The sequence below is a fragment of the Rhinolophus ferrumequinum genome, chromosome 3 (genome assembly GCF_004115265.2).
Source record: "Rhinolophus ferrumequinum isolate MPI-CBG mRhiFer1 chromosome 3, mRhiFer1_v1.p, whole genome shotgun sequence".
Classification (NCBI taxonomy): Eukaryota; Metazoa; Chordata; class Mammalia; order Chiroptera; family Rhinolophidae; genus Rhinolophus; species Rhinolophus ferrumequinum.
The window spans coordinates 77,878,208-77,905,037 of NC_046286.1; the positions used below are offsets into that span (position 1 = coordinate 77,878,208).

Genomic DNA, 26,830 nt, shown 5'->3' on the forward strand with positions numbered 1-26,830 from the left:
GGAGGAGTTTAAAAGAGAACTAAAGTTATATAAAAATATTCTACATGTCTAGTGCCTTCAGAAGTAAATCTTTCCCATGTGGGATTTGATCTTAGAGAAATTAAAGAAGAAAAGAAAAAGTAGAGAGTATTTCCCACAACCTCTAAAAGGTTATAAAGTCCATGGAAAGTTTTAAAAATTAGTAACTCTGGACACGCACCTGCAAACTATAAGCATCATATTAATTCGACATCCATCCATCCATCCATCCATCCACCCACCCACCCACCCACCCATCCATCCAACCAACATTTACTGAGTGCCTCCCTTAAGCCTGGTACTGGGTCAGGTGATAGGCTATACATAGGAGAGAGGGCCCCTATTTCGAAAGAGCTATAAACCAGTCTGGTGTAAACAGATTTTCCTGGCGGTATGAATGGAGTAGCACTCTGAAAGAGAAGCTTCAACTTCCTCTTTGGAGAGCAGAGCGCCTTCATAAATGAGGTGTATTATGGAGTTTTTAAGGCCATTGTTTATTTTTGCTGATACTTTTTTTTACACAGGAGGGGTTGTTAGTCTTCTCCTTTTATAATAATAATAATAATAATAGGTAAGATTTATTGATGACTTCCTGTGTTCCAACCACTGTTTTAGGACTTACATGTATTATCTCATTTAATCCTCACAGTAACTCTATGAAGCAGGCACGGTTGTAACCTGTTTTCCAGCCGAGGAAACAGGCTTCGAATGGTTAAGTCAGTGCCCCAGCTCAGGCAGTGGCAGAACCAGGACTCAGCCCACTGTTACCTGCTAGACTATCGTGTGAAGCACAGTGGTCTGATAGAGTCTGCCTCACGTGTTTTCCAGGTTTTTGTCACGACAGAATGTGAGGATGATTGTGAGCACTTAGAAAACTGAAGTGTTGCCTAATTGTTTAAATGAATGATTTTACAATTAAAAGGGTTTTCAACGTAGCAGTGAACAAGGAGCAGTGAACAAGGCAGTCCTTCCACCTTTCCTAATAAGCTAGACCAGTCTCTCCTAGGAAAAACTGCCTCTTTAAAGGGCAAGTATTTGCAGGTATAGCTGATAGGGAATTATTTGCTAATAGAACAGGGTGCACCTTAATAAGCACTGGTGAGTTTATAAAGTTATTAACTTTTAAAACTGCACAGGAACTTAAAACCTTAAAAATGAGGAAATTGGCACAGAGAGATTAAGTATTAGCTCATTGCCTATTAGCTGTATGACAGCATCATCGTTCTAGAAGACAGTATTAAAAGATGGATTTCACCGGCATGGATTAAGGATAAGGAAATTCTTCAATACTGCGAGGTACTATTACTGATACAGTGTAATGGTTGGGAGACAGCCAGAGCTCATAATCTAAGTCTACCAAGAACTAATTGAGTGACACTGAGCAAGTTCCCTTTTTAAAGACACCGCTTCTTCATCTATAAAATGAGCCTTAGACTAGGAACAGCCTCCCAGAGTTGTGAGAAGTAAGTGAGACAACAAAAAGCAAGTGCTTCACGGGGGTTGTGCACTCCATCCGTGGTAATTACTGTTGTTACCAGCCCATTTTACAGATGAGGAAACCAAGTCTCAGAGGTTGGGCTTGCTCATTACTAGGTGGTGATAGAGCAGCCGACAGCACACCGAGAGCCAGGTTCCTGAGGTCCGTCTAGGGCGTCGCCCGTCCCTCTGTACACATTCCGTCCTGGAGTATACACTTCACTTGCGTCTGCGGCATCCCCTTGTTTTCACCACCTCCCACTTCAGGAACAAGCTGGCTTCCCTCTTGACACCACAGTAGGCGTAAGAATGGGAGGTGTGAAAACCCATTTGACTTTTCTGGGGATTCACAAGAAGGAGAGGGTGGGCTCCCTTGGTAGATCATCCTGGCCCATTAGTAAATCCCTGCTCGGGGGGCTGTGATTAGTTCCCCTACTTCAGGTCGAGAGTTTGAAATTCCTCTAAGGGGGTATTGAAGCACTAAGTCTCATTCGGGCCTGCATTCTTGCCTCTTCTCTGAGCAGCCTACATTTAGAGAGACATAGTCTTCACTTATTCAACAAATAGATTAGGGGCATGGCCTCCTGGAGCTTATAAATCTTCGAAGCTGTAACTGTTCACTATAGGGTGCAGCTGGGGACCCGGCCCTTCTAAGAATCCCGGGAGTCTTCCCAGTGTGGGAGTGGTGGGTGGGGTTAGGAACAGGACGCTCATTTGTTTTACTTTCTTCATATCTGATAAAATTTCAAGGTAAATGTGCAGACGGTTATTCAGGAATTATAAAGCCAGGTGTTTAATGGTGAATGAACCATATGATGCTTTCAGTATTCTAGGAATAACAGCATACTGTTTGTCAAAAGAAACCTAAAATTTATAGATTTTTTTTCTTGCTGTCACAAAATGCAATAAATTTGCAATAGAATTATACAATATGAGGAAGAAAAAATGTAATAGAGTCAGAGATTCCATGAAGCTGTCGAAGGGTTATTGTGTAAAGGAGACATCATGGTTGGAGATGGATTTTTCATCACATCATTACTAAATGAAAAAAATGAAATGAAAGAGTCTGCCCATCCTGAATAAGATGAATAAAATAGTATGTTCATTTCCCTGAGCTACTTCATTGCTATGTGACCATGGGCAAGCAGCATCTCTGTGTAGGTGTCTGATAAGCATTCCCCAATTCCCAGTGTCCCCAAATTTACATCCCTCTATTCATTCTCATCTCGGGGGGAAAATGGCATCCCTATTACCTCCAAATGCTTAAAAGCCAGAATCTTACAGGCCATTCTTCATTATTTCCCAGCACCCATCCCTCTGCAGGGATCCCAGGAGGGATCCATAAGGTACCATGGCTGTCCTCTTCATTCCCACCACCCAAATCCAACTCGCCATCATTTCCTTACTATTAAAGAACTTCTCTTGCTCCAATTCTGTCCCCTTGAAATCTCTCCACAAAGCATCCTGAGAGTGATTGTTTTAAATTGTAAGTCAAACCATACCATTCTCTTATTTGAAGGTCCTCCAGTGGCTTCGAAATCAAACCTAAACTGAGCATATGAACTCGTGACTATGACCCACCAGGCTCTGCGTTATCCTCCCCCACCTATGGCTACTTCATCTTCCCCTGCTCACATTACTCTGGCCTAGCTGGTCTGCCTTTCCCTCAAACGTGCCAAGCTTTCCCTGTGTTTCCATTGTTCTTCCCATGTCCTGGAATGCTCTTCCCTGTGCTGAGACAGTGTTCTTCTTCCCGACTTCGAGGGCACTGCACACATGCTGCTGCTTCAGGGAGGCCCTTCCTCACCACCCATCACAACCCCACACACAGCCTTCCTTTATGTTATACCCCATGGCGTTTGTCACTGTGTGAAGTCGCTACAAGTTAATTATTTGTGTAATTGTGTATTACCCATCTCCTGCTAGAACATCAGCTCTCTGGGGGCGGAGATCTTCTCTTTTTATTTTACCCTGTGTTTCTAATGCCTAGAAAGGTTATTGGCACATAATAGTTACTTATTTAATACTTGTTGAACAAATGAGTGAAATAAAGACTGAAATTACTTAACCTTTTTAAGCCTTAGTTTGTCACATGAAAGCCTTTGTCAATACTGTTGTCAAGACTACGATTTTACAGTTAACTGCATGTAAAGCACTTAGTACAGTGCTAGATACATAGTAAGTGCTCCATAAATATTATCAGTTATTGTTTTTGTTATCGGGTTAACATGTACATTTATGTCAATACATAACCACATGGTATTTACTTTTTTCTTTTGCACAGATATCAGTATAAAATAGCATGTAGTTAAAGAAAATAAAGATTGCATTTTTGCTTACAAGATATATGTGATAAATTTTACAGGCCATTATCAGAATCACTTGGGAGCATTTTCAGACTCTTTTCCTCCTTCTGTCAGGAGGATGTATCAGGTTTTCTTGGTGGAGGGTAGACATGCACAGTTTAAACATTTTCTATTGGTGATTGTCAGCATTGCCACTACCACAGAAACTGAGGAAAAGAATATGTAAGAAATGAATATAGTTTGCCTAGGGTACAAACCCTTTCCAGATTTAAGGAGGTGTCCTACAAACAGAAGGGGAAGATAGTCAGTAGTGGGAAGGGTTGGTCAGGTATTAAGATACAGAGGCTGTTCTGGAGACTAGAAAGCTGAGGCCCAGGCACAGAAGTATCCTGACTTAATGCTACGTTAACGATTAGTGCCCTACATTTCCTTTGCTTGGATAATAAGAATGATCCCCCAATGAGACCTAAGAGACCAGCCAGTGATCACTGATGGAAGGGAAGTGAACTAGATGGTTCTATACAAGACGTGATCAGCTACAGATGGATATATGGGTTTTCTAGGTTATCAGGTGCATATCCAGACCTGGAGACAGAAACGTGAGGGGACCTCTTTCTTTGGGGGGGCAGCAGCAGTTATAAAGGACATTAAACAGTGTGTGGTGAGCCTGGGCCTGGAGGATCGCCTTAGGAAGCAGATCCACTCCATCCATCCGTCTCTCTCTGTCCAGCCTCTTTCACCAGCCCTCCTACGATGTGGGGCTGATTGTTCCCAGAGAGATGCAGGCCCTGCCTTGGATGATATAGGGGGGAGTCCTTCCATGACCATTGCTCAGTTCTAAAGATTGCGTCAGATTATTTCCAAAAAACCTAGTGTGAGAAACATAATTTCTATTAAAACATTTAAATTATGGTTTGAAGATAAAATACCAGGGGTGCCAAAAAAAATGTATACAAGTGGACACTTTGGTCAATGTTGCTCAAGCATTAGTTCGCCATTATCAGAAGTGTCTGGATGCTGATGGTAACCACTTTGAGCACCTCTTGTAATTGCAGAAGACAAACGTGACTTGTATTCATCTTTTGTTATCGGTATATATTGAGGATTACAATTTTAATAGCTTTTTCCTTTCTTAAATTGTGTATACATTTTTTGGGCACCCCCTATTTCATACTGTATGTTTAATCATACGCATACACATACATAAGTACATGTAACATACTCAGTTAAATTTTGGAATTTTATAATCTGTAGCATGTCATTTGAGTTGGAAGAAGTAAATATGTTCTAATAGAAAATGTTCTTCTCTTTTTCTCTTACTCTTTTAGTGCTGCCAACTGTCCCTATTCAGAAATCAATTTGAACAAAGACCGAATTTTCCCTGACCGCTTAAGTGGGGAGATGCCTCCGGCTAGTCCATCATTTCCAAGAAATAAAAGAACAGACACAAATGAGATCTCTTCATCTCCTGAAATCAGGTAATTTAAATCATAATATTAGTACTATTTAGAAGTATTCCGGTAGAAAGAGGTTTTCTATCTTAGATGTTTTATGTTCTATGGTAAGGTTTTCTTGTACAGTATCGAAAATATACCTGATTTTATGTGAAATGACGGTGAGGATAAGAACCTGAAATTCTTTTTGAAATTAGGGGGAGAGTTTATAAAAGCATGTCTAAGTCAGGCAGGATTTCTTCTTACTTCTCATTTTTAGTTGGACTTACTTGCTGTTAATCATGCCAGTTCATATTTCTGAGTATATAATGTTTATATAGAGCCATCATTTATAAGACGGCAGATTACTTATGAAGAATGGACATTATTTCTTTTTAATGCTCCTTATAGGCCAAGTACTTGCACATACATTATTTCATGTAACTAATAAAATGTTAAATACACTATAAGCTCAGTCATTTATTTTTTATTTCCCTTGTAGAATTGAGTTGGGATGTTTTAGCCTCAGTGTTTTAGCCTTTAGCTTCGTTCTTAAGTAAAGAACGAAGTTTTGTTTGATATTTCTTTAAATGGTCTGTGCCCTTATATTAACTGAGGATACTTAACTGCTAAATGAAAGAGCAAATTAATAGAAAGGTATTTCTTGATGCCTAAGTTTTGGGGTTTTTTAATGGAGTATTTTAAAATGTAAAGCAACATAGTTCTTTGTTTATTTTAATATTTTATGACTTCCATTCTTATGGATGAGAAAGGTAGACATTTGAATTAATATATCTGATTCTGAATTCACAGCAATGTTATTGGAGTAATGACATTTCAAGTATCAATAGCCTTCTAAGAAAAGCAATTTTGCCCTGTGGATGGAGGAAAGTTGTAACTTCTTTCATTATTAACAACTGTGATGATTTTTTTTTTATCCTCAAAACCATGATTAATATAATATAAACTCATTTATCCAACCCTAAAATGAGGGCATATCACTTGAAGTAACTTACTTTTAAGACAAATTAAAGTACTAATTCATGTAGGAGTAATTACAGATACAGAGTTCATTGGCTCACGAGGTAGTACGAATACCTAGAGTTTTAGATTTCAAAACCCAAGATAGTGTTTAAAATATCAACAGGTATTTTAAGGGCCAGTAGTACCATCTCTCCAACTATCTGGACTTAGCCTGATACCTGGGGCCAGAGTCTCCTCACAGCAGAGAGAAGATGTCAGTTGGGATGATTTTGTAGGGTCCTTTTCAACTCAAAATCCATGTAAGAAAATAGTAATTTTTACAGAGGATCTAACCATTGCCGGGATCTGTCTTCTGGGAGGGTGTGATCATGGTTCTTCTTGTCATCACAGAGACGATCTCAGACACTTTAAGTTTTCTGTCGTAACTCACGACACATTTTATTTAGAAATACTTTGTACATTACATAGATTTTTAGCCTATACCATCTTTTGAATCAGTGAATTCTGACCTGCCATTATTTCTATGTGAATTAATACTTGAATTTGTTTGTATTTAAAAAAGAATTTATTTGTATTAAAGTTAAATGTCTTCAAGTGACATGCCTTCATTTGGGGTGCCAGGATTTGGTAAGTGAGCAGCACGTTATTCATGATTTTAAGAGCTTTGTTCAGATTTCTTCTCTTCTTCATCTTTCCATATTTATTAATTTTATTTCATTTTACATATTGACTGATTTAGTTTACATGTATGTCTAAAAAACACCGTGAGGGATTAAATTAGTTATATGCAGTCAAAGGAAACAAGGGAGACGATCTAAGTGATCCCTAAATTTTTAAGGTAAACATTGTTTACCAAGATTTTTTTCTCACTTTATTTTTTACACTGAAGTATTTTTAAGAAATGATTATAGAATCATGATATTCCAACCTAAATACTTCATTCTACATACTTTAAGTAACATTTTTCCAAAATAACATAGATTCATTTACTCTATTAAATTTTAAATTTCGTCTTTAAAATTTTTTTAAATTGTTTTAAGATTATTTTATTTTTTCTTCTCGAGTCATTCACTGGTTTTTACAATAATCAAAATGGTACATAGTGTTTCAGATGTAAATGATCATGGGGTGGCAACATGTCAAATGTTAAAAAAGAAAAAAGGTAGTTAACAAAAGTTTATTTTATGGCTTGCGGATGGTCGGTTTAAGATAGAATTTACAGGGTAAAAGTTCAAAATTAGCTGGCTTCTTTACTACTAGTGAGTCTGTGTGAACACGTTTATTTCATATTTTTTTCATTTTAAAAGTAGATGCAATATGTATTGATTACTGATTTCTTTAACCTGGACTTAAGGATGAAATAGTGAGTTATGCGAAGCTCTGAGAGCAGTGACTAATAAGTAATAAGCCCTCAATAAATGTTAAGTTTTTTTATGTTGCATTTGTTTCCCAGTATTCCTTTTATTCCTGGGGAGCAAAAGCAAGGCTGCCTTGTTTCTTTGCTATTCGTATGTTGAACTTTGAATAGAGCACTCAAACAAGATGATTCTCGTATCAGATTACCGTCTATCTTCTTTCCCCATAATTGCTTTCATGGATCTAATTTCCCACTCAGTATATAATACATTTTCTTTACATCATTCTGAATAATTTACTAAAATTTGCTTGCTAGACTCTACTTTTTTTTTTCTTTTTAATTCACTTTGGCACAGCGAGAGACATTTTGCACCACCAGAAACAGACCCTGAGACAAAGATTTGATTGCAAGTGGTTTCCTTGGGAAAGGAGGAAAGCATCAGTAGAGGTGTGAGGAGGAGACAGGAAGGAAAGACCACAGTAAAAGATTCATTGTCACCCTGGTTACCACTGGGGACAGCGGGAGCACAGCCCTGCTGGGAAAACTAGGAGTCTGTGTAAAACACGCATCTCAGAGTTTTCCTATGTTGGGATGAGGGAGCTGAGGTATTTAAACAACAGTTTCCTTCCGTCACAGAGGGAGGCTGCTAGGGGGAGGAAGGACATGGTAATTGCCCGGCAGGTCTGCCCTGCTGCACAGCGGGCAAAGCAGCCAGAACCCAGGTTCATCCTGCAGGAAAGGGGAACAGGTGAGACAGGTGGGAGTCAGCCCCTGTGCACTGAAGTGGGAGTGAGTGGCCAGGGGACACAGGCTCGGTGCTGTCAGCATTTGCTGTGCCGTCCCGTTCACCCATTTCAAATGTCACACAATCACCAGAGTGAGAAATGTGCTGGTGTTGCTGTTGATTCAGGAGCTGACATAATAGATAAATTAACAAGGCAAGGAAGATATACATATGTCCTTTTCATACCATAAGCATTATTTTAAGGGCCAGTTCACAGGCTTCCTGCTCGGGATACATTCACAGACAGCTAATACTCCACAGCAGTAGTTCCCATACTTGCTTCACATTAGATTCCCCGGATCTCTAAAATTCAGAATTGGAAACCCAGCCCACCAGAATCTTTCAGACTAGAGCCTAGGAGTCTGCATTTAAAAATTCATTTGGGAGTATATTTCCCTGCTGAAAACTTTCACTGACTTCTTAGTATTACTCTTAGAACTTAGACCCTAATTCTGAATGTGGCCTGCAAAGTTCTGTGTTATCTGGCCCCTGCCTAAAATTCGCCAGCTTTATCTCTACCAGGCTCCTTTTTAAACTTAATGCTTCAGTGACCCTGGTCCTCAGACATGCTTTTCTCTCTGCCTAGAAACTCCATCCCTACCATCTCCTAGGTAGCCTCTCATCTTGTAGGCTCCAGATTAACTGCCATCCCCTCAGGGAAGCTTTATCTGATCCTCCAGGCTGTAGATCAAGATCCACATTACATACTTTAGTATCACACATCCTGACGCTCTTGACGGTTTTGTGTAAATATTTCTTCCAAGTCCGTGGACTCTGTTCATGATAAGCTCCATCTGGGCAGAGGCCACGTCTTCTCGGGTCGCTGAGACATCCTCAGCACGGAGCAGACAACCTGGGTGCAGTAAGGATGCCAGGGGATCTGCGTCATCCAGCAGCCTTCAAAGGAGAGCCATCAGTTACATAACCTCAGGCAACTGCTCTGTAACCTCCTTATTGTCCCAGGAGAGCTCCTACTTTCTCACTTTGTAAGAAGGTCTCTACACTAGATATCTGAGGGGTAATTATTAATTGATGTAATAAATAGCCCAAATATCTACCTGCACTATTTTATAAATTAGAGCAATGCTTCCCAAACTGTTGTTGTTTTAAGTCCTGGCCCACATAGAAAGTGGTACCAGAGAAATGACAGCATTTGTATGGCACACCAAGGGAAAGGTGGGGGCTCTGGCTTCTGGGAGGAGTACAGGGACCCGCACTGGAGGGTTCGGCATCCTGTTGGGAAGCTCTGCCCACATGAAGATGGCTCCCGTCCCTTTGTAAGTGTGCTGGATATTTGGACCTTTTTTCCTACAGCAACTTGTCAAAGGATAGTCAAGTTATGAGTGACTCCCCAGTGTGTATTTAGATAGAAATGTGAGGACACGGTCCTGTTCCTTATTCATCAGATGCATAAGGAGTGTCTGTCTGTGTTGTGCCTGGGGCTTTCAGTGAGAAGGTGTTTTCCTCACTTGGCAAGTGGCAGCTCATCTGCCCGCTTAGAGCTCCCGGCCACAAGATGGTGAGTCAGGGGCTCTACCAGTCAGTGGACAGCTTTTCCTGGGGGACTGGGAACCCTGAGTCTCCACATATCTACAGCTGAGTGAAAGAATATATATATTTCTCTATATGTCTTAATAAGAAGCATGGATCTCAATTCGTTTTGCATTAGAATCATCAGGTGCTTGTTAAAAGGCAGCTTCGGCCATATCATCTCCAGAGATACTGATTCAGGAGATGTAAGACCCGTCCCCGTTCATATTAACAAGCACCCCACACCCCCAGCTGATGGATGCAAGTAATCTATAAACCAGGCTCTGAGAAGCATTACTGAATGTAAAGACCCTTCTCCAGAGTAATAATTCATAATGCATGAGCAGTTGGAGCACAGCAGCTTCTATCTCACGTAGTGTATTCTTGTGAAATCTGTTCTACAGCTGCTTGTAATTGTGTTTTTACATTAGGTGCTATCTCCATTAAAAATCACTTAATGTTTTACGCTCTGAATTAATGTTTTAACCACAGAAACACAATAAAGCATTTTTAAAATGCCTGCTAAGTGTTTGTATTACCTTGCAAGGCAAGTAATGAAAAAAATTTAGCCTGTTCAGTTCATCATAGGCCATTCAAATGGGTTTTCAAGTTGTAGGACCAGTGTTTCCACTCTGAGAATTGCGTAAAGCAGTTGTAGAAATTGCACCTATCAATCTGATTTATATTTTTTAGGACAAATCAGACTTGCCAGCCACACGAAGAGCCAGTCTGTACCGTCAAGGAGGGCTCTATTACACAGATGGGCAAACAAGCCAACATGAAGTATGAAACTATAAACATACATAAACCTGTTTACTCTGCAAAACTATGATATCAAGGGGAATCAAATTCATTTAGAGCCACAAGTTCTAAGAGATTTCAGAAGTTAATTAGGAATCTTCAGGAACTCGGTTTTGTTTTGCCGTCCTAAGGTGTTCTTTCTGAGTCTGAGGGCAATGGCTGATTAGAGAAAGTCATTTCGACGACTGGGCATTCATTCATTCCCAAGCAGTTGCAAAGCCGCTTCCCCATTTTTTGTCAATGGGCTGCAGATACGCGTTAGGAGCTATAGAAGTTTTTAAATATTCCAGCTCTTGGGACTCTGCGTCAGATCTATTCAGTTTTTTGTGTGTACCAGAGAGAAGCTCAGTTTTAGTTAAAACACTCAGTTCTGATGACAACTGCTGTGACACCAAGGCAACCACTCAAAGTGTGAAGAAGAGATGAGTATGTTATTGTTGTATGTCTGAAGTTGCTGGAACAATATTGTATCAAGGTCTTATTTTATCCCCTCGAGTAGCACTAATTCCTGACTCAAGAGACTCATATTAACATATAATCGGAAAGCAATGACATCTCTTTCTACAGCAACATGAAAGTGATGCTGTCTTGCTCTTCTTATGTACCTGGTCTTTCGTTGGTAAATCTCACCTTATCGGTTAGAGCTTTTCATTTTATGAGGATTGATTAAATTAATTTCTAAATTTGTTTTTCTGGAGGGTTTTTCTTTGGCATCTTGATAATATCCACGGTATTGACTCTTTATATTCCTTTTTTTCACTAATTGTTTCTTATGCTAAATTATAATTCAATAGGCTTATTAATCAAAATGTTTTATTTTTAATCATTAAATAAATAGTAAATCATGTTTATTTCTCCTGGGCCATGTTTTATTAAAACAATTGCTAATGTATCATCTCAAAAGGAATTTAATTTTAAAAACTCTTTATTCACTATTAACCGTAGACATGAAAGTTTTAATCCCAATGGCTTTATTTGCAACTTTTCTGAATCCCTTTGAAGATGGTGACCTCCTTGTCCTGAAGCTGTTCAAGCAGTCTCCTTTTCATTCAAGTACTCTTCTATAATCCTCTAACATAGACCCCTGAGATTCTCAGTCTCTGACTTTTTTAACTGTGAGTGACCTCAGCCCAGTTATTAAGGGGAAAAATATCCTGGGGACATGGAAAGAGACATCCTTCTGACGTTCAACACAGAAAACCCTACATGTTTTTACAGCTCTCCTTACATTCACTGTGTCGCCATTTGTATCGGGGAGCACGGGTGCTTTTCACCTCTAGCAGAGCCCCTATGAGACTGGACTAAGCAATTCTGGAAGGAGTAACGTGGGGTTATTTTAAGTTATGAAACAAGCCGAACTCATGCTGGATATTAGAGGTGATGCCTGAAATCTCTAAACTGAAGCAAAATCATTTATTGTTTCGTATTTTTTCAATGTTGTTTTTAACAAACTGGAACTGATTGAAACATAATTGGCTAGGGATCTTTTTTTACATGAAACATAAATGATTTGAAGAAGAACAATTCTTTGCATTCAAATGCTGTCCTGTTACTGTGTATTTACTCTTCTAATGTTTGTTTGGCTAATATTTACCACAAAGCATAATTAGAGTAAGATAATAAGACATCTAAAGCATGGCACATAATTATAGAGAAAAAGAATGCTGACTCATAAAAGAATATATTTTTCTCTTTGAGTGGATTCCACTATCTTAATTAAAAGTGTAAAGAGTATTCTTGAGTAAGATTTTAGCTATGATTATATTTCAATTCAAGTGAAAGAAATGTTGAAATAAGTTGGTTCTTGAAAATTCTAAAATCCCAAGAGAGATTGCTGTACGCCAGGCACTTTTCTAGGTGCTTTTACCTGTGTTAGCTCATTTAATCCTCATGACATCTTATGTGGCGTGGAGGCTATTACTGCATCCCCATCCTAAACATAGACCCTCTCTTGGTTACAGGTTAAATTGCTAGTGAGTAGCAGACCTAGATTATAACCCACATAGTTTGGCTCGTGACCATTACTCTAAAAGCTATTTTAAAATTGAATAAAACAGGTTACCTAAATAGTTGTCAGTAGATTATTTTACCTTACGATCCAGGTAATTTTTAAATAGTAATAGCTGCCATTTATCACGTTCCTGCTTCTGTGTCCGGCTGTATGCTAAGCACTTTGTATATGTTGTTTTATTGAGTCCTCATCAGGCCTGCGTGGTAAAGCATGTATTTTCCTTGATATAGATGATGCCCGTGAGGATTAGGGAAGTTAAGTAACTTGGTGAAGGTCATATCAAACTAGTGAGTAGTAGCAGAGCTAAAATTTGAACCAGCTCTGTTCAGTTCTACTGCTGGGCTGCTTTCTCCATGTTATAATTAATTCACTGCCCCTAATCAAGTGCCTAATCAGCCTTTTCCCCTTCCTAAATGAAATTGTTGGTAATAAAAAATGATCAAGAGCAGAAGATAGACAAGTGTTTATGTAGAGGAAACTTGTAATGTTAATGTTAAACTACAATATAAGAATATTTTTAGTTGTCATTTTTTAAAAACAATTTTTGTGAAGACGCCTATCTTGTGCTACATTCCAGAGTGTATTCTAATATTATCACAGTTTTGACATTCTGATATGAACATATTTTGTCTGTAATTGGAAGACTGTGCTACTAGAGTAACTTTTTGCTTAGGAAGTTGAAATTCTACATCAAGGATTTCATTTTTGCATGGAGGAAGAAATCCATTCACAATATCTATTCAATTAGAATTATGAATGAAATTCCTAACCTGCTGGAAGAGAGAAATATTGGTTGCCCAATTGAGAAAGCAATTTTTATTTTAAATAAAATACAAAACAAATAAGATTAATGAGTCAGATTCTTCATTCCTGATCTTATCAATAAAAAAAATTGAAAATAAGATTATAGCGCAAGAAGGCATGTTCCCTTTATCTTCATATAACAAGGATATGTATTGTATTCTGCAAAAACACAAGGTAAAAAACAAACAGTCATTGGATCTGATAATGGATTTTGGTGTAAGACCTGGCGCTATACTTGCCCTATAAATTGGGATTAACCTGTTTAAGTTTCAGTGGCTATAATAATAGAATCTTCTTCCAGTTGTTAGGAAATATTGGATATGTAAAGAGCTCAGCCAGTCTTTGATCCATAGTATGTTCTTAAGAACATTAACTTTTCTGATTCTTAACTGATTCCACATTTCTGGATTTGCTTGATTAGGATTCTGTTCACTTCAGTGGTTCTGTTCATCCATCTATTTCATAACGCCTATTCTAATGGACTGCTCATATTCACTCCTCCACACACCCTTCCAACTCTCTAGCTAAAGGAAACATGTACTAATAGAACCCTAAGGGGCTTAGTCACTTTAAGGAATTAGCAAAATCAATATATTAATTGGAAACGAAACATTCAATAAACATTTCTTGCAGAGTCCTTTATTTGAATCGTGTTTGGCAAAAATAAATACCCATGTTTATATATTCCTGAGTTTATATGGGTTCAATTTAATGAAATATCGTGAGTTAAAGTAGGGAAAGTAAAAACTGAACATGCTTCAACAATGAAGCAACATAAATAATAAAGAGCAGATAGGTTTCATTTTGAGCTTCTCTTTTGGGGTAGATTAAGGCAGATGCAGGCATGAAGAAACTTTTTGGGTCAAAGGGCTTAGTTTCCTTTTCTGTTTCTGTTCACTGCTTGAAAATACTCCTTATATTTCATAAAATAAGTCATTGGCATTGTATTTGGGCATAAGAATGTAGAAGAACTTTCCTCATACTTCAGCCTTATACCTTTATTTTTATAAATATTACTTTAACAGAATAATACGCTTTATTAAAAATGTAACATAATTATCAGTGGATAATTCCGATCACGAAAACTGAAATATACAGGAAATTTTAATACAGTTACAGCCTTTGTTCTCAGTTTGTCTTTTTTTTTTTTTTTTTAAACAAATCATTCATTAAAGCTTTTAGGAAGTCTACAATAGCTAATTGGAATATTTTTTTTTGCTTGAGATGTGCCAATTTTGTTATGTCACTGTGATGTATGATTGTTTCTAGTATTAATATAGCCATCCACAAACAACATTTTCCAGTAGCCACAGTACTACTGGGATAGGTTTGTGGACTCAAGGAATATCATTTCCAGTTGAATATAAAATAATTTCAGAGGTCACATAAGCTAATTTTAGCATAGTAAGCTGATGTTAGCATGAAATTACCAGGTATACTTCAGCACTGTTTTTAATACAAAGTTTTCTATTATCACTTCAGCTAATGTCCTTTCTCCAGTTATCAGTGATTTTTTTATATTTGTTTTTGCTATACCTCTATCTTTCCCCTTTCTGTGGAATAAGAGCCATCATAGTCATTTAATTGATTTCGGGAAAAATATTTTTTATTGCATAATAACAGTGATTCTTCCTTATTCTTAAATAAATATCCTTCAGCAGTTGTTTTTAGTATGAACTAAGCCAGGGAGCTCAGATTCCAATGAAATTTCATGTGTCCCTGGAAATGATCTTTCTAAGAAGTAAACATTTATTTATTGCATGCTTTCTGTGTTAGTTTAGCTCCATTGTGTTAAATTATTATTCCAATGGAGAATAAATTGGTACCTTTGGATTTAAGACTATAAAACCTTTATATTTTATTGGGATATTTGGTTTCAAATGTATTTGCCCTTTTCTGAGAAATATGGTCTAGGTTTTCAAGAAACTCAGGATATATTTGTAAAGGTAGCAACACCTACAAAACAGTAAAATGTCATGAATACAGAGTATTACAAAGGACTAAGTGTGTAAGCCAGGTATCATAACCTAGATAGTCCCAGGAAATTATAAAGTAGGATTTATTTTGAACTCTGAGAATGGAATAGATTAGGTTGAACATTTTTAAATACCTGAACTTTAAAGATAATATAAGCAGTTTGTGCCTGGTTCCCTTTGAAGCTAATTTTTGTCTTTGACTTAAAGGTAAAGCTCTGAAGTAAGATTGTAATAGGTCCATTCCATTTCAGAGCAGGCTTGTTCCATTAGGTTAGCATTAGTTCATTCCTGGTCAGAAGGAGGTAGGACCAGATCAGTCTATCAGTTTGACCTGATTAAACCAGGAAAAGCTCCCTAGAATTGACTTTGGTTCTCCTGAGCCAATTGCAGCCTCAATCCCAAATCGCAGAGCTGAGGAGTATATAGTGAATTGATTAAATGGTATGGACTTTCAAAGCATTGTCTTCCTTTAAATTGTGATCTTACCAAACAATACAAGGAGTTCTTCATGAATACACACGTCCCCATTTGAAGATGAATTACTCAATAGTTACATTTCCCAGAATAGTTAACCTTAATACCATTCTTTGCTTTAAAATCTCTTTTCTGAGCAGTAAATGAAAACTGATGAGGAGAATGGACATTTAGATGTTACTAGCATTAATTGATTCTAAAAATTCTTTCTAACATTTGAGTAGTACCATTTGTTTTCAAATTAAGAAAAAACAGTTGCTGAGATGTTGTGCTGAGCCATTTTTTTAAATGCTTCGATTGCAAAATATTAAAACACTTATTTCTCTCAGAGACCAGCATGCTGATGATGTCAAAGAAGACTTTGAAGAGAGAACAGAAAGTGAAATGAGGACGTCACATGAAGCCAGAGGTAGCATTAATATCATTTTATTGATGGATAGTTCTGTTAATACTCACAAATCAAAACTTGATTGGAATATGGCAGTCACTTTTATATTAAAGATGAACATCATTTGATTGGTTTGTTCCATTATCACAGGCAATAAAAGTTTATTGTTAAGGTTAAATATAGCATGTAATTCATAATGATATGGATTTACCTGCAACCTACGTTTATTCTCTTTCACATACTGTACAATACTGTATGTAAAGTTTAGGTAAGACATTGTATTTGGCCCTCGTCATACATTTTCTTTGGTATTGTTAATGTCACTTGCTTTACATATTTTAAATTTAGAATGTGTCTTGAAATCCAAGCAGGATTAATACGGTCTTAATCTAATACCACAAATGAAAGTCACTTGAACAGATGTTTTAAGTTGTACTGGAGAAAGTAATGTGTCTTACATCTTTGCTTTAAAAGACATTAGAATGGTTCAAGCAGTGAAGTTGTAATGACTGTTAGTCATAGTATAGATTGTAATTTATACAAATAGCTATATAATTATTGTTTATTTTTCATAAGACACTGTTGGCCTGATTATGGTTTTAATGATTATCCTTGCGGACTTTGCTTGTCATGTGCATTTTTTTCATTCAGATTATCATATAAGATTTATGATCGGCACCGAACGACTATTTGCTGTAATGACCTATTCCAGAAGCGATGCTTTGATTTCCATATCTGATTCTCATAAAGCAGCAATTTATGATGAATTTAAAAGTTATATTCACTGCTGTCTTCAGCATGTCCCGTAGTGTTTAATGTGGCAGTGTATGCACACACTGCAGATGGCTGGGGTCCGAATTCCTCTTGAGCCTCCTGCTGGCTGCGTGATCTTGGACATTCCACTGAACACACACAGTGCTTCTGTTTCCTTATTTATTCAGAAAACTGATGATGGTAACTCCACAGGGTTGTCATGGGGATTAAGTGCAACAATGTTTGTAACTTGCTTAGAACAGTGCTGGCGCCTAGGCAGTGCTAAGCAATATTCGATTATTTTAAATGTTTCTGGTCGTTTAGAAAGGAAGAAAAGCATTTAATTTATGCAGGTTTTGTCACCAGGGTATATTGGGTTCTTAGAAAAAGGTATCTTCCTGTCTGTGGATAGTGGTTAGGAGCACAGCCTTCATTCTCATCTCAGCCCCACTTACCAGCTGTGTGGCTGGCGCTAGGCAGAATTTCCTCCTATGTTGTAGTTTTCTTAAAGGAAAATCAGAAACCAGATAACTTGCTGGATGTAAAGTTGAAATATCTTACTCAGCCTCTTATTCTCTCAAGTCTGCTGTTTACAGCCTTTAACATGATTTTGAACAGTAGTAGTTTTTGTCTTCCTGTAATTTCCTATATTGGCTTGTTCTTCAAATTTAAACTTTTGTATTCCTGAGAAAGGTATAATTTTGTTTTCTTTCTCATGGAAACATTTTCTGTCATGGGTGGCTGATACGCAGAAAAAGTTGAATTCCATTTTGTAATGTGCTAGATTCTCACTTAAAGATCAGCCTTGCTTTTTGCCTCCATAGCAATTGGTTTCTTATTTTGGTTGTTACCCTTGAAATGATCTTCAGATATCTTTCATGTTGGAGCTAACTTTATCTACATTTTTTTAATGCCACGATCCATTTATTTTACCCAATCACTGTTATTATTCATCCTTTTATATTTAGTTACCAGTTAGTAACTCCATGTAAAAAAATAGTTTTTTTTAGTTGACAGATGTATCCCATTTCTTCTGATTTTATTTTTTTCTCCATTAACAGCATATTTTATAGACTTATGGAACATTAATCTGAAAGGGTTATTGACTCCTTTTTATTTTTGCCTTTTTATATCCAGTACACTCAGCAATATGCCTTTCTTTGAATAAAGGAATAATTTCCTCTATTTGCTGAGTCTTTACTATAGGTTAGATACCGGGATAAGCATTGTAAAAGTATTATGTAATTTTTACAGCAATCCTGTTACATTGAGTTAGTCAAGATGACAGAGATGGTCAGTGACTGAGCAGGGATTTGATCCATGTTCATCAGACCCTTAAACTCACCCTCTTGACCATGAGCTTATGTTCTGTAGTAGGAGGCAAAAGATGGAGGGTCACTGTCTGATGCTGTGCCCCTCTCACAGCAGGGAGGCTATGGGCACGTCAGGCCTCCGTTTCCTCGCCTTAGGGAATAGCTACCTCCTAGCATTGTTTTGAAACCAAAATGAAACAAGGCAGTTGGAGATTCTGGTTTTACTTCTGTCATTGGCTTAAAGAGACAGTAATGATCTATGACAAGAGGTAAGTGGTAACTCAAGCTGTGGCTGTCGATTTAGCATTGTTCAGACTTGGAAATAGGAAGCCGAGTGGGATCTGAGTCTGAAAGTAGCAGGCAACATGATGGGTGCTTCTCTTTTCTGGGACTTGCCCTGTGTAGTCAGCCGACCGTGAAGTGGTTCTACTGGGCCCCAGTGGGAAAAGTCCTATAGGAAGGAGGTTCTCACCCTCCGTGATGGTGAGGACGTCTCCTTCTAGTAGGAGACTCCATGTTTGGTTTAGATGGTGTTCCTTATACTCAAGATTTATTATCTTGATTCTACATGAAGTATTGGAGGATTTTTCTTTCAGGAACATTTGTTTTCAGAAATATCTTCTGATAAGGGTTAACCTTCTCTTTCACTTTTTCCTAACTCTAAGCCAAATCAAGAATTTTAATACCTGTACTCTTACCCAGAATTGAGAGACATGGTGAGCAAATTTGTATTTACTTTGGAATATTATATTATCTATTGAACTTCATTTCAAGAAAGTCTGCAAGTATATGCTGTATTGACACAGTCTTCCCCAGTTTCTGATACAGTGTAAGTGCTGAATAAACAATTGCTAAATGAATGATTTCCATATAGTAAATAGTAGAGGCAGGCCTTTACTATCCATTCTCCAAGTATCAACATCAGAAAACTATTCCTCATTTGATAATTGGGGAAATGAAATAGCAGTAAAACCAGCAAGGCCATATCTTGATCAAAGGTGGTTCTGGAGGACTAGCTGTTCAATTAGTATTTACCCAGAAGAAAGGGGGTCGGGGTGAGGGAGTGGTGCTGGGTACCTTGAAGTGCTCTCACCCTTTAAGGGCACCTCAAGGTGTTGCAAGTATGACTTCTGCTTGTATCTCGTTAGTCACGTGGCCACATCTAGCTGCAAGAGAGGCTGGGCCAGGTAGTCTTCATTCTAGATACAATTATGTACCTAGCAGAGAACCTCCAAGGTGACTTTCTTGCAGATGAGTGTTAGCATTCATGCTTCGTTAGTTCCTTAAGATAAACTTCTAGATTGGGAATTGCTGAGTCAATGGATAACTCAGGAGAACCTGTTTCAGGTCAGAGAAAAGACTTGCCCACAGCCTTTTGAGACTTTGAATGTTTTGTCGTTTCTTTAGCGTGATGATAAGAATGGGGAACATTCTTCTACATCACTGGAATGTGCAGTGTGATCAGTGCAGAGCATTCTGCCGATCCTGATAGCTGTGTGCAGGGGCAGGTTCGCCCGGGGAGTGAATGTTTGAAATTGGAGTGTTAAAAGGAGAGCCTGACAATACCGTCCCCATACGATGCACTGTCTCATGGCGTGTAGGGTCAGGGATCTCAGTGGGGCTGTGTTCTAAGACTGGGAACTGCTTTCCAGCTGGCCCTGGTCTGACTTCGGTGTAGACTTCATTCTTCAAGTTTGTCATTAAAAAAATCTTCTCCTGTCATCTGTTTTCTGTTAAAACATTCTGATCATTATACCTCTTCTGCATGACTAGAAGATCTTCAGTGTCCGTCTCTGTCTGTCTTATACACATATACATGATTCACTAAAAAAAAGTCTTGATTATTTGATTGAATATTAGCCTGAGTAGATTGACGTGTTCATAAACATAATGAATACTATGTTTCTCTGCACTGTGCTGTTTCACATTTTAATGTACTGTAAAGTTTCTCATAATTCTCGTCTTGCCACTCTTGAGGGTGACACCTTCACCTTTACAAATTTTTCAATTGTTGGACCAAGAATCAGGAAGAATTAAAATCCCTGTTATATAGTCACTTTAGTCATTCTCAGTCAGCTTAAAATAGTTTTACTTACATTTGCTTAAGCATATCTCTCCTGAATTTATTTCTGTTGTAAGCAAATTAGAATTTTTTTTTTTTTAAGAAAAAATACTAAAGAAAGCTATATATATATTTTTTTAATTGGGGCGAGGGGACATAACCTCCCTAAAAGCCATTTCAAAGAATTTCAGTATTGTTGTTTTTGTTGGGAATGTTCCTTGCTTCCTATTCCTCCTTCCTTCACTTCCTCCACACCTTTCTGGTATATATATACCAGAAATATATGTCCTTGATATTCATAACACATTAAAAGTTATTTTGATAATTTCTAGACAAAATGAAGTTTCTTAATGATAATATTTTACCTTTGCAAAGATTAGTAAGAACTAGACCTGGAACTCACCCCAGTCAGTTCTGTATCCAGTGATACAGAATTGAGTAAAACGAAAGAAACATAGAAGCACAACACCTGAAACTAAACGGGATGGGGGAGAAAAATGTTTGACCGTATACCTTTGGTAAATTTTCATTTCAGGAAATTTAAAAAATATGGAAAACTTCTTTAAAACTATTATTTTTCATGCATGTAACTAGTTTGAAAGCAGGTAATAAGGAATATAGCCCTAGTAAAATTGTGCTGGCAGAAATGTCTTCCAGAACAAAAGGCTGTGTTTTCTGAAGCATATGGTGCACAGTCCTTACAACCTACTCTTCCTTACTCTTGACATCGAGCCAGCTACTTCAGCCAAAGTCTATTGGCATTTCTTTTGGTCTATGTCACATGTTAACGTTAAAACCTGCAGTCATGTTGCCATACAGTTCCAGGAATCAGATACACATTCACTCAAATGAAGTTCCTTTCTTTATCCTTTTGGATTGGGATCCTACCTAACACATTATTATTGTGTTGACAAAGAGATGGCATGTTCTGTGGCTGGTAAATACTGCTTTTGCCCCATTAGTCAGGAAATAACGCTGGGCCCCAGGGCATCAGTCAGCATGAAAGAATCAGCAAAAGAAAGGAGAGTTAAAGTGAAGAATACAAAGTTGGTATTGGGATTGGGGTGGTGGAGAGTGTCTAGGCCTATTTATAGTATCAGCTTTAGAGACATGCAGAAGCTACCAAAAATACAGTAGTTAAGGTTTTTTGTTATTTCTTCAGAATGGCTCAGTTATTTTCCTAAGCAATAATGATGTAGGAGCATTAGAAATAAACTGAGAACAATACAACTTTGGCAGGAAATAGAATGAAAATAGAATGGACCTAGACGAAAGGAATGAAGAATGGCAAATATTAATAGAATATATAGACAGTTACGTAATGAGTGTATAGCTTTGAAAAAGACTGACACTTCTTACGTGGCAAGCAGTCAGAATATAAATAATAAAGTAAGCTATTGTTTTACTCTAGTGTGGAGCTGGAAATCTTACCATTTCGTATAAGCTTGTCTCATGAAAGATTTATGAATATTTTAAATAATTGCTAAACTTTTGGAAATATATGAAATTAAGGATAGTTTTTAAGTTACCCCATATTTATGCTAAATAAAAACATCTTGAACACTGGGTTATTTAAAAAGGATAAAAACAAACTGGTACAGGTTTATATATTTGGCTAATAAGGTAATCAGTAAAACAGGATGAGAATCTAAAACCTTAAAACCAATTATATGAGATTTGTTGATGAAATGTGTAAAAAGGGATTGTGATGGTTTTTTAAAAAAAATATTTGAAGAATTGAAATGTTTCATGTGGAGCAGATACATTTTTCTGAATGAGCTCACTCAGGTAGAACCAGGACCTTTTTTTTTTTTTCAATATAGTTACTCTGTGACATTCAGAGCAATTCAAAATTTAGATTAGGCTAGTTTAAGACAAAAGTTATTACAGAACCACAACAAAACAGTAGGGAATAAATTTAACAAAAGATGTTAAAGACCTCTACATGAAAATGACAAAACATTAAAGAGATATGTTACAGAAGACCCCAAAAAATGGAGGAGGGGTATACCTTGTTCTTGGATTGGAAGACGCGATATTATGAAGATGTTATTTCTCACCAAATGGATCTATGTTTGGTGGTAATCCTAATCTACATCCTAGCATTATTTTTTTGTTTTTACAAGCTGATCCTAAAATTTATGTCACAGTACAAAGAAAGAAGGATAGTCAAGACTATCTTGAAGAAGACCTAGATCACAGATATCAGTATACTCATAACGTGACAGGAATTAAAATCTGTGGGTTGGGATAAAGAGACCAGTGGAACAGAACAGATTATCTGAAAACACATTTATATTTATGTAAAAGCTGGGACTGCAGTGCAATGGGGAGAGGATGGTCTTTTCAATAAATCATGGTTGAACAATTAGAAATCCATGTGGAGAAACATGACTATTGATCCTTATCTCAATAAATTTCAAATGGATTGTAGATCTAAATGTGAAAGGGAAAACAATATTTAGAGGAAAACAGAGAAGACTAACTTCAGGACTTTGGGGTAAGCAAAGATTTCTGTAGTAGACATACAAAGCACTGACCACAGAAGGGAACATTGATAAATTAAACTTTAGTACAATAAGAACTTGTTTACCAGAAGACCCTATTAAGAGAGTAAAAAGGAAGACAGAGTGGGAAGAGATGTTAGTAATGTGTATTTCCAATAAAGGACTCCTACTCAGAGCATAGTATGTATCTAACTTCTAAACATCAGCAAGAAAAAGGCAAGAAGACCCAATTGAAAAATGGGCATAAAACATAAATAAGTATTTCATGAAAGAGATTCTTCATATATGGCCAGTAAGCGTAAGAAAAGATACCAACTTCATCAGACAAATGCTGTTATAACCGCAATGTGATTAAAATGGTTAAGCCATTTTAATCCAATTGGGTAAAATGAAAAAGAAAGACATACCACAGGTTGGTGAGGCTGTGAAGTATTTGTAACACTCTTTCATTGTTAGTGGATGCATATTGTACAACTGTTTTGGAAAAATGGCAGAATTTGTCGAAGCTTAATGTGCACAAACGCTATGACCTCAAGGTTTCACTCTTCGGTACATGTGCAACAGAAACGCACACATTTCTTCAGGAAAAGGTATGCCCAAGAATGTTCACAGCAGTACGGTTGGTATTAGCCCCTAATTAAAAACAACTCACACGGCCATGCACTCCACATTAATAGTGGGGCATGTACAACGGTGAAACAACCATGCAGCAAAGAGCAGGTGAGCTGCCACCACATACAGCCAGCCACGTGCATGAGTCTCCCCGACGTGCTGTTGAGAGGACAAAGCCAGACAGCGTTTCATCCACCTGCAGTTGAGCGGCGGGGTAAAGAACCCGGGCAGCTAGAGGTCGGGCAGGGGTTTGACTGACGGGAAGGGGCCCCGGGGCTCTGGATGTGCTGCCCTGCTGCATTTCGCCTTCCCAGTGTGCTCGCTTTGTGAAGTCTTTGAGCTATATGTACACTGAGGATTTGTGTACCTTTCTGTAAACCATACTCTTCAAGGGAAAATAAACCTCAAAGTAATTCTTAGAGATACAAAAGAGCGTAAAATGTTCTTAGAGATCTAAAGGCTAAACTGCGTAACAGTTGGCAAAGGTTTGTGGTGCAATTGAAGTGTCACTGGATTGTAGCTGGTGTGTGGGTGGGGAGAAGCTGCCGTCCTTCTCGTGGGCTTTGAGTAAGGAATTTCCAGAAAAGACTGCTGTCCTAGAGGATCTTAAGGCGACAGATCATTACTGACAAACTCTAAGAGGGCCCAGGACATAAAATCGTTGGCTAAATAATGGTTATTTTAGGAGAACAGCAGTAAACTCAGTTTGGATTCAGAAGACCTAGCAGATAAATAGACTATTCCGTAGTTTAATTTTGCTCTCCACAAATGAAGAATGACAAAAGCATTTGCCGTTCTGCTATTTTATATTTGTTGTAATACTTTCATGTCTCATTTCAAAAAAGTTAAGTTGGCTGTTTAAAAAGTCAGTGTGATTAAAATTCAAAGAGCAAACCTGGGCTGAGACGAAAGGCAAGAACAGGTATAGGAACTACAGGGTAAACACGGGGGCGGACTCGAGGCTCCACCGTGGCTGTTACCTTTAGGACATCCAAAGCGGACGGGGAAACAAATACAGCTTCCTAAGGTGAGAGTTATTTTCCTTGCCACTAAAGCTCTGAGGCACATTTCTTACCTGGAACATTGAATGACATAATGAAGCATGTCATCAGTGAGTGATTTAGCCAGCATGTAAGCTGCATTTTCAGGTTGTGTCTTAAACGGTCACCTTCAGGTGACCTTCAGTAAAGACAAAGAGTGTAATTATTCAATGACTGTAATGTTGAACTGATGTTTTAACTAAACCTTCCCCCCAACTCATTATTTGGGGGTAACACATGGCATTTGGAGGCTTTTGTTTTGGGGTTGGTTTTTTTTTCCTGCTTTTCAGAGAGTGACTTCCCCCATTTGTTTTCATCGACCAGGTGCCCGGGAAGAACCTCCCGTACAGCAAGCACAGCGTCGGTCTGCTGTCTTTCTGTCCTTTAAGTCCCCCATTCCATGTCTGCCCTTGCGCTGGGAGCAGCAAAGCAAACTTCTGCCGACTGTAGCCGGAATCCCTGCCAGTAAAGTTTCCAAATGGAGCACAGATGAGGTGTATTTTATTTCCTTTGTCTCCCAAGGACCAGATATGGGAGTGATTCTGGCTTAAGGAGTGAACACAAGGAATGGGGGGGGTAAAGGGTGGGGCTAGTCTTTTTTTCTGAAAGATAAGTTATTCTAAGAGAAACAACTAAAACATGTAGGTTCAACAATTTGAAACTGTTTGAGTATTTAGCTTTTGACTTCTTTTTCAAACTGGAATTTTGGTCTTATTTTTGACAGGTGTCAGAATTCATACAGAGCTTACCTGGGTGTGAAGAACATGGAAAGGTATTTAAAGATGAAGTAAGTGTTCCACTAAATTGCAGTATGCATCGTAATGGGATTGAAGCACTGAAATGCAGTGAAGGGTAAAATGTTTTGCAATGGCAGAGGAGGAAAGAGATGGGTTAATTGGAAGCTGACAAATCGATAGAGAGTTGTCTAACAAGCAGTATTAATCAGTTGTATAAAAATGTCTTTGTGTGAGATTAGATGGAAATCTTTGTATCACTTTGTGATGCCACAAAGCAGAAGCACTGGACTCATTATTTAAAAAAAAAAAAAAAAAACTTACTAGCATGCATTTATATAGTTTATAGCACAGAAAGAAACCAAAGAAAAAAAATAACATGTTTAATACAGAGAAATTAGTTACCATTATTTTATTTTCAAACATTTTAGCAACACCATGATTAACTCCATTTGATGCTTATAATAAATAATACTAACATTATTGCTAAAATAACCCCTTAGCTCTTATACATTTCTCAGTAATGTTTATAATAACTGACATTCATTATATTCACTGTAGTCTGCTGTTGGAAGATTTTATTAATTGTTTTCATCTGCCTGTCCAGAACTTCAATTTAAGGGATGACTAATAATGGTATCACCTATATAGAGCATTAGAACAAAAAGGAATTCAGCTTCTACTACACTAGAAGTAATGCTTTTTGAGTACAGTAGGACACTCTTTTCACTAGAGACCTTTAAAAATAACCCACTTGCCTCTCAGCTCCTCCAAGTAGAACAGTCAGTTATCACTCTGATCTTGGCTACCAGAAAGTAGATAGAATATGTAATCTCAGAAGGCTTTCTCCAACATCTGCTGCCTAGTTATAAGGATGTACACCTTGTTTGCTCCTATGTTTAGCCTCAACTGTTAAGAATAGCACATTGTCAATTAAGAGTGTTGCCAGAGTGTCAGGAGACCTAAGAATCTAGCCACTGGTTGCCCATGTCATTATACTATTAGATACCATGTATGCTTTAGATGGATGCCTGTTAAAAGACACATGGATACGATTCTCAGCATTCTTTTTCTGATTCATGTTCTTATTTCAGAGATGTTTTATCTTCTCTCTAGTTGATCTTTAATAGGCAATTACTCATATTTTGAGTTTTTTCCCCTTAATTCCTAAGTGTCTTGGTGGACCACTCAGTTAATTTTCATCCCTTTACAGACTTGGACGACCTGCAGGGAGCTTTTGTTCTTTCTTTGAAAGACTCACATAGTTACTACCTTTGAAAATAAAAACATTTTAAATAATGAATTAATAATATATGTTTCATAGCTGGAAATTCTATTTCCGGTTCTATTGATATCTAAACAATTAATATGGACTTGCTATTTTTTAGTTTAATAATCAAGTTCAAATTCAGATGATGTTATTTCTTTGAATAAGTTTTTCTTCGTGCTGTATTATCTCTTGGCACT

General features: G+C 37.6%; 1 protein-coding gene across 12 annotated transcripts in view; it reads left to right on the top strand.

The window, feature by feature from the left end:
- L3MBTL3 (L3MBTL histone methyl-lysine binding protein 3) overlaps nt 1-26,830 on the top strand; it is a 104,280-nt gene that overhangs the window by 72,850 nt on the left and 4,600 nt on the right. For all 12 annotated transcript variants that reach the window (XM_033103399.1, XM_033103393.1, XM_033103403.1 and 9 more), the window contains 4 exons: nt 5,129-5,278; nt 16,284-16,363; nt 24,954-25,123; nt 25,354-25,416. In XM_033103399.1, the coding sequence (XP_032959290.1) occupies nt 5,129-5,278; nt 16,284-16,363; nt 24,954-25,123; nt 25,354-25,416 (463 nt within the window). The remainder of the gene's footprint in view (nt 1-5,128; nt 5,279-16,283; nt 16,364-24,953; nt 25,124-25,353; nt 25,417-26,830) is intronic.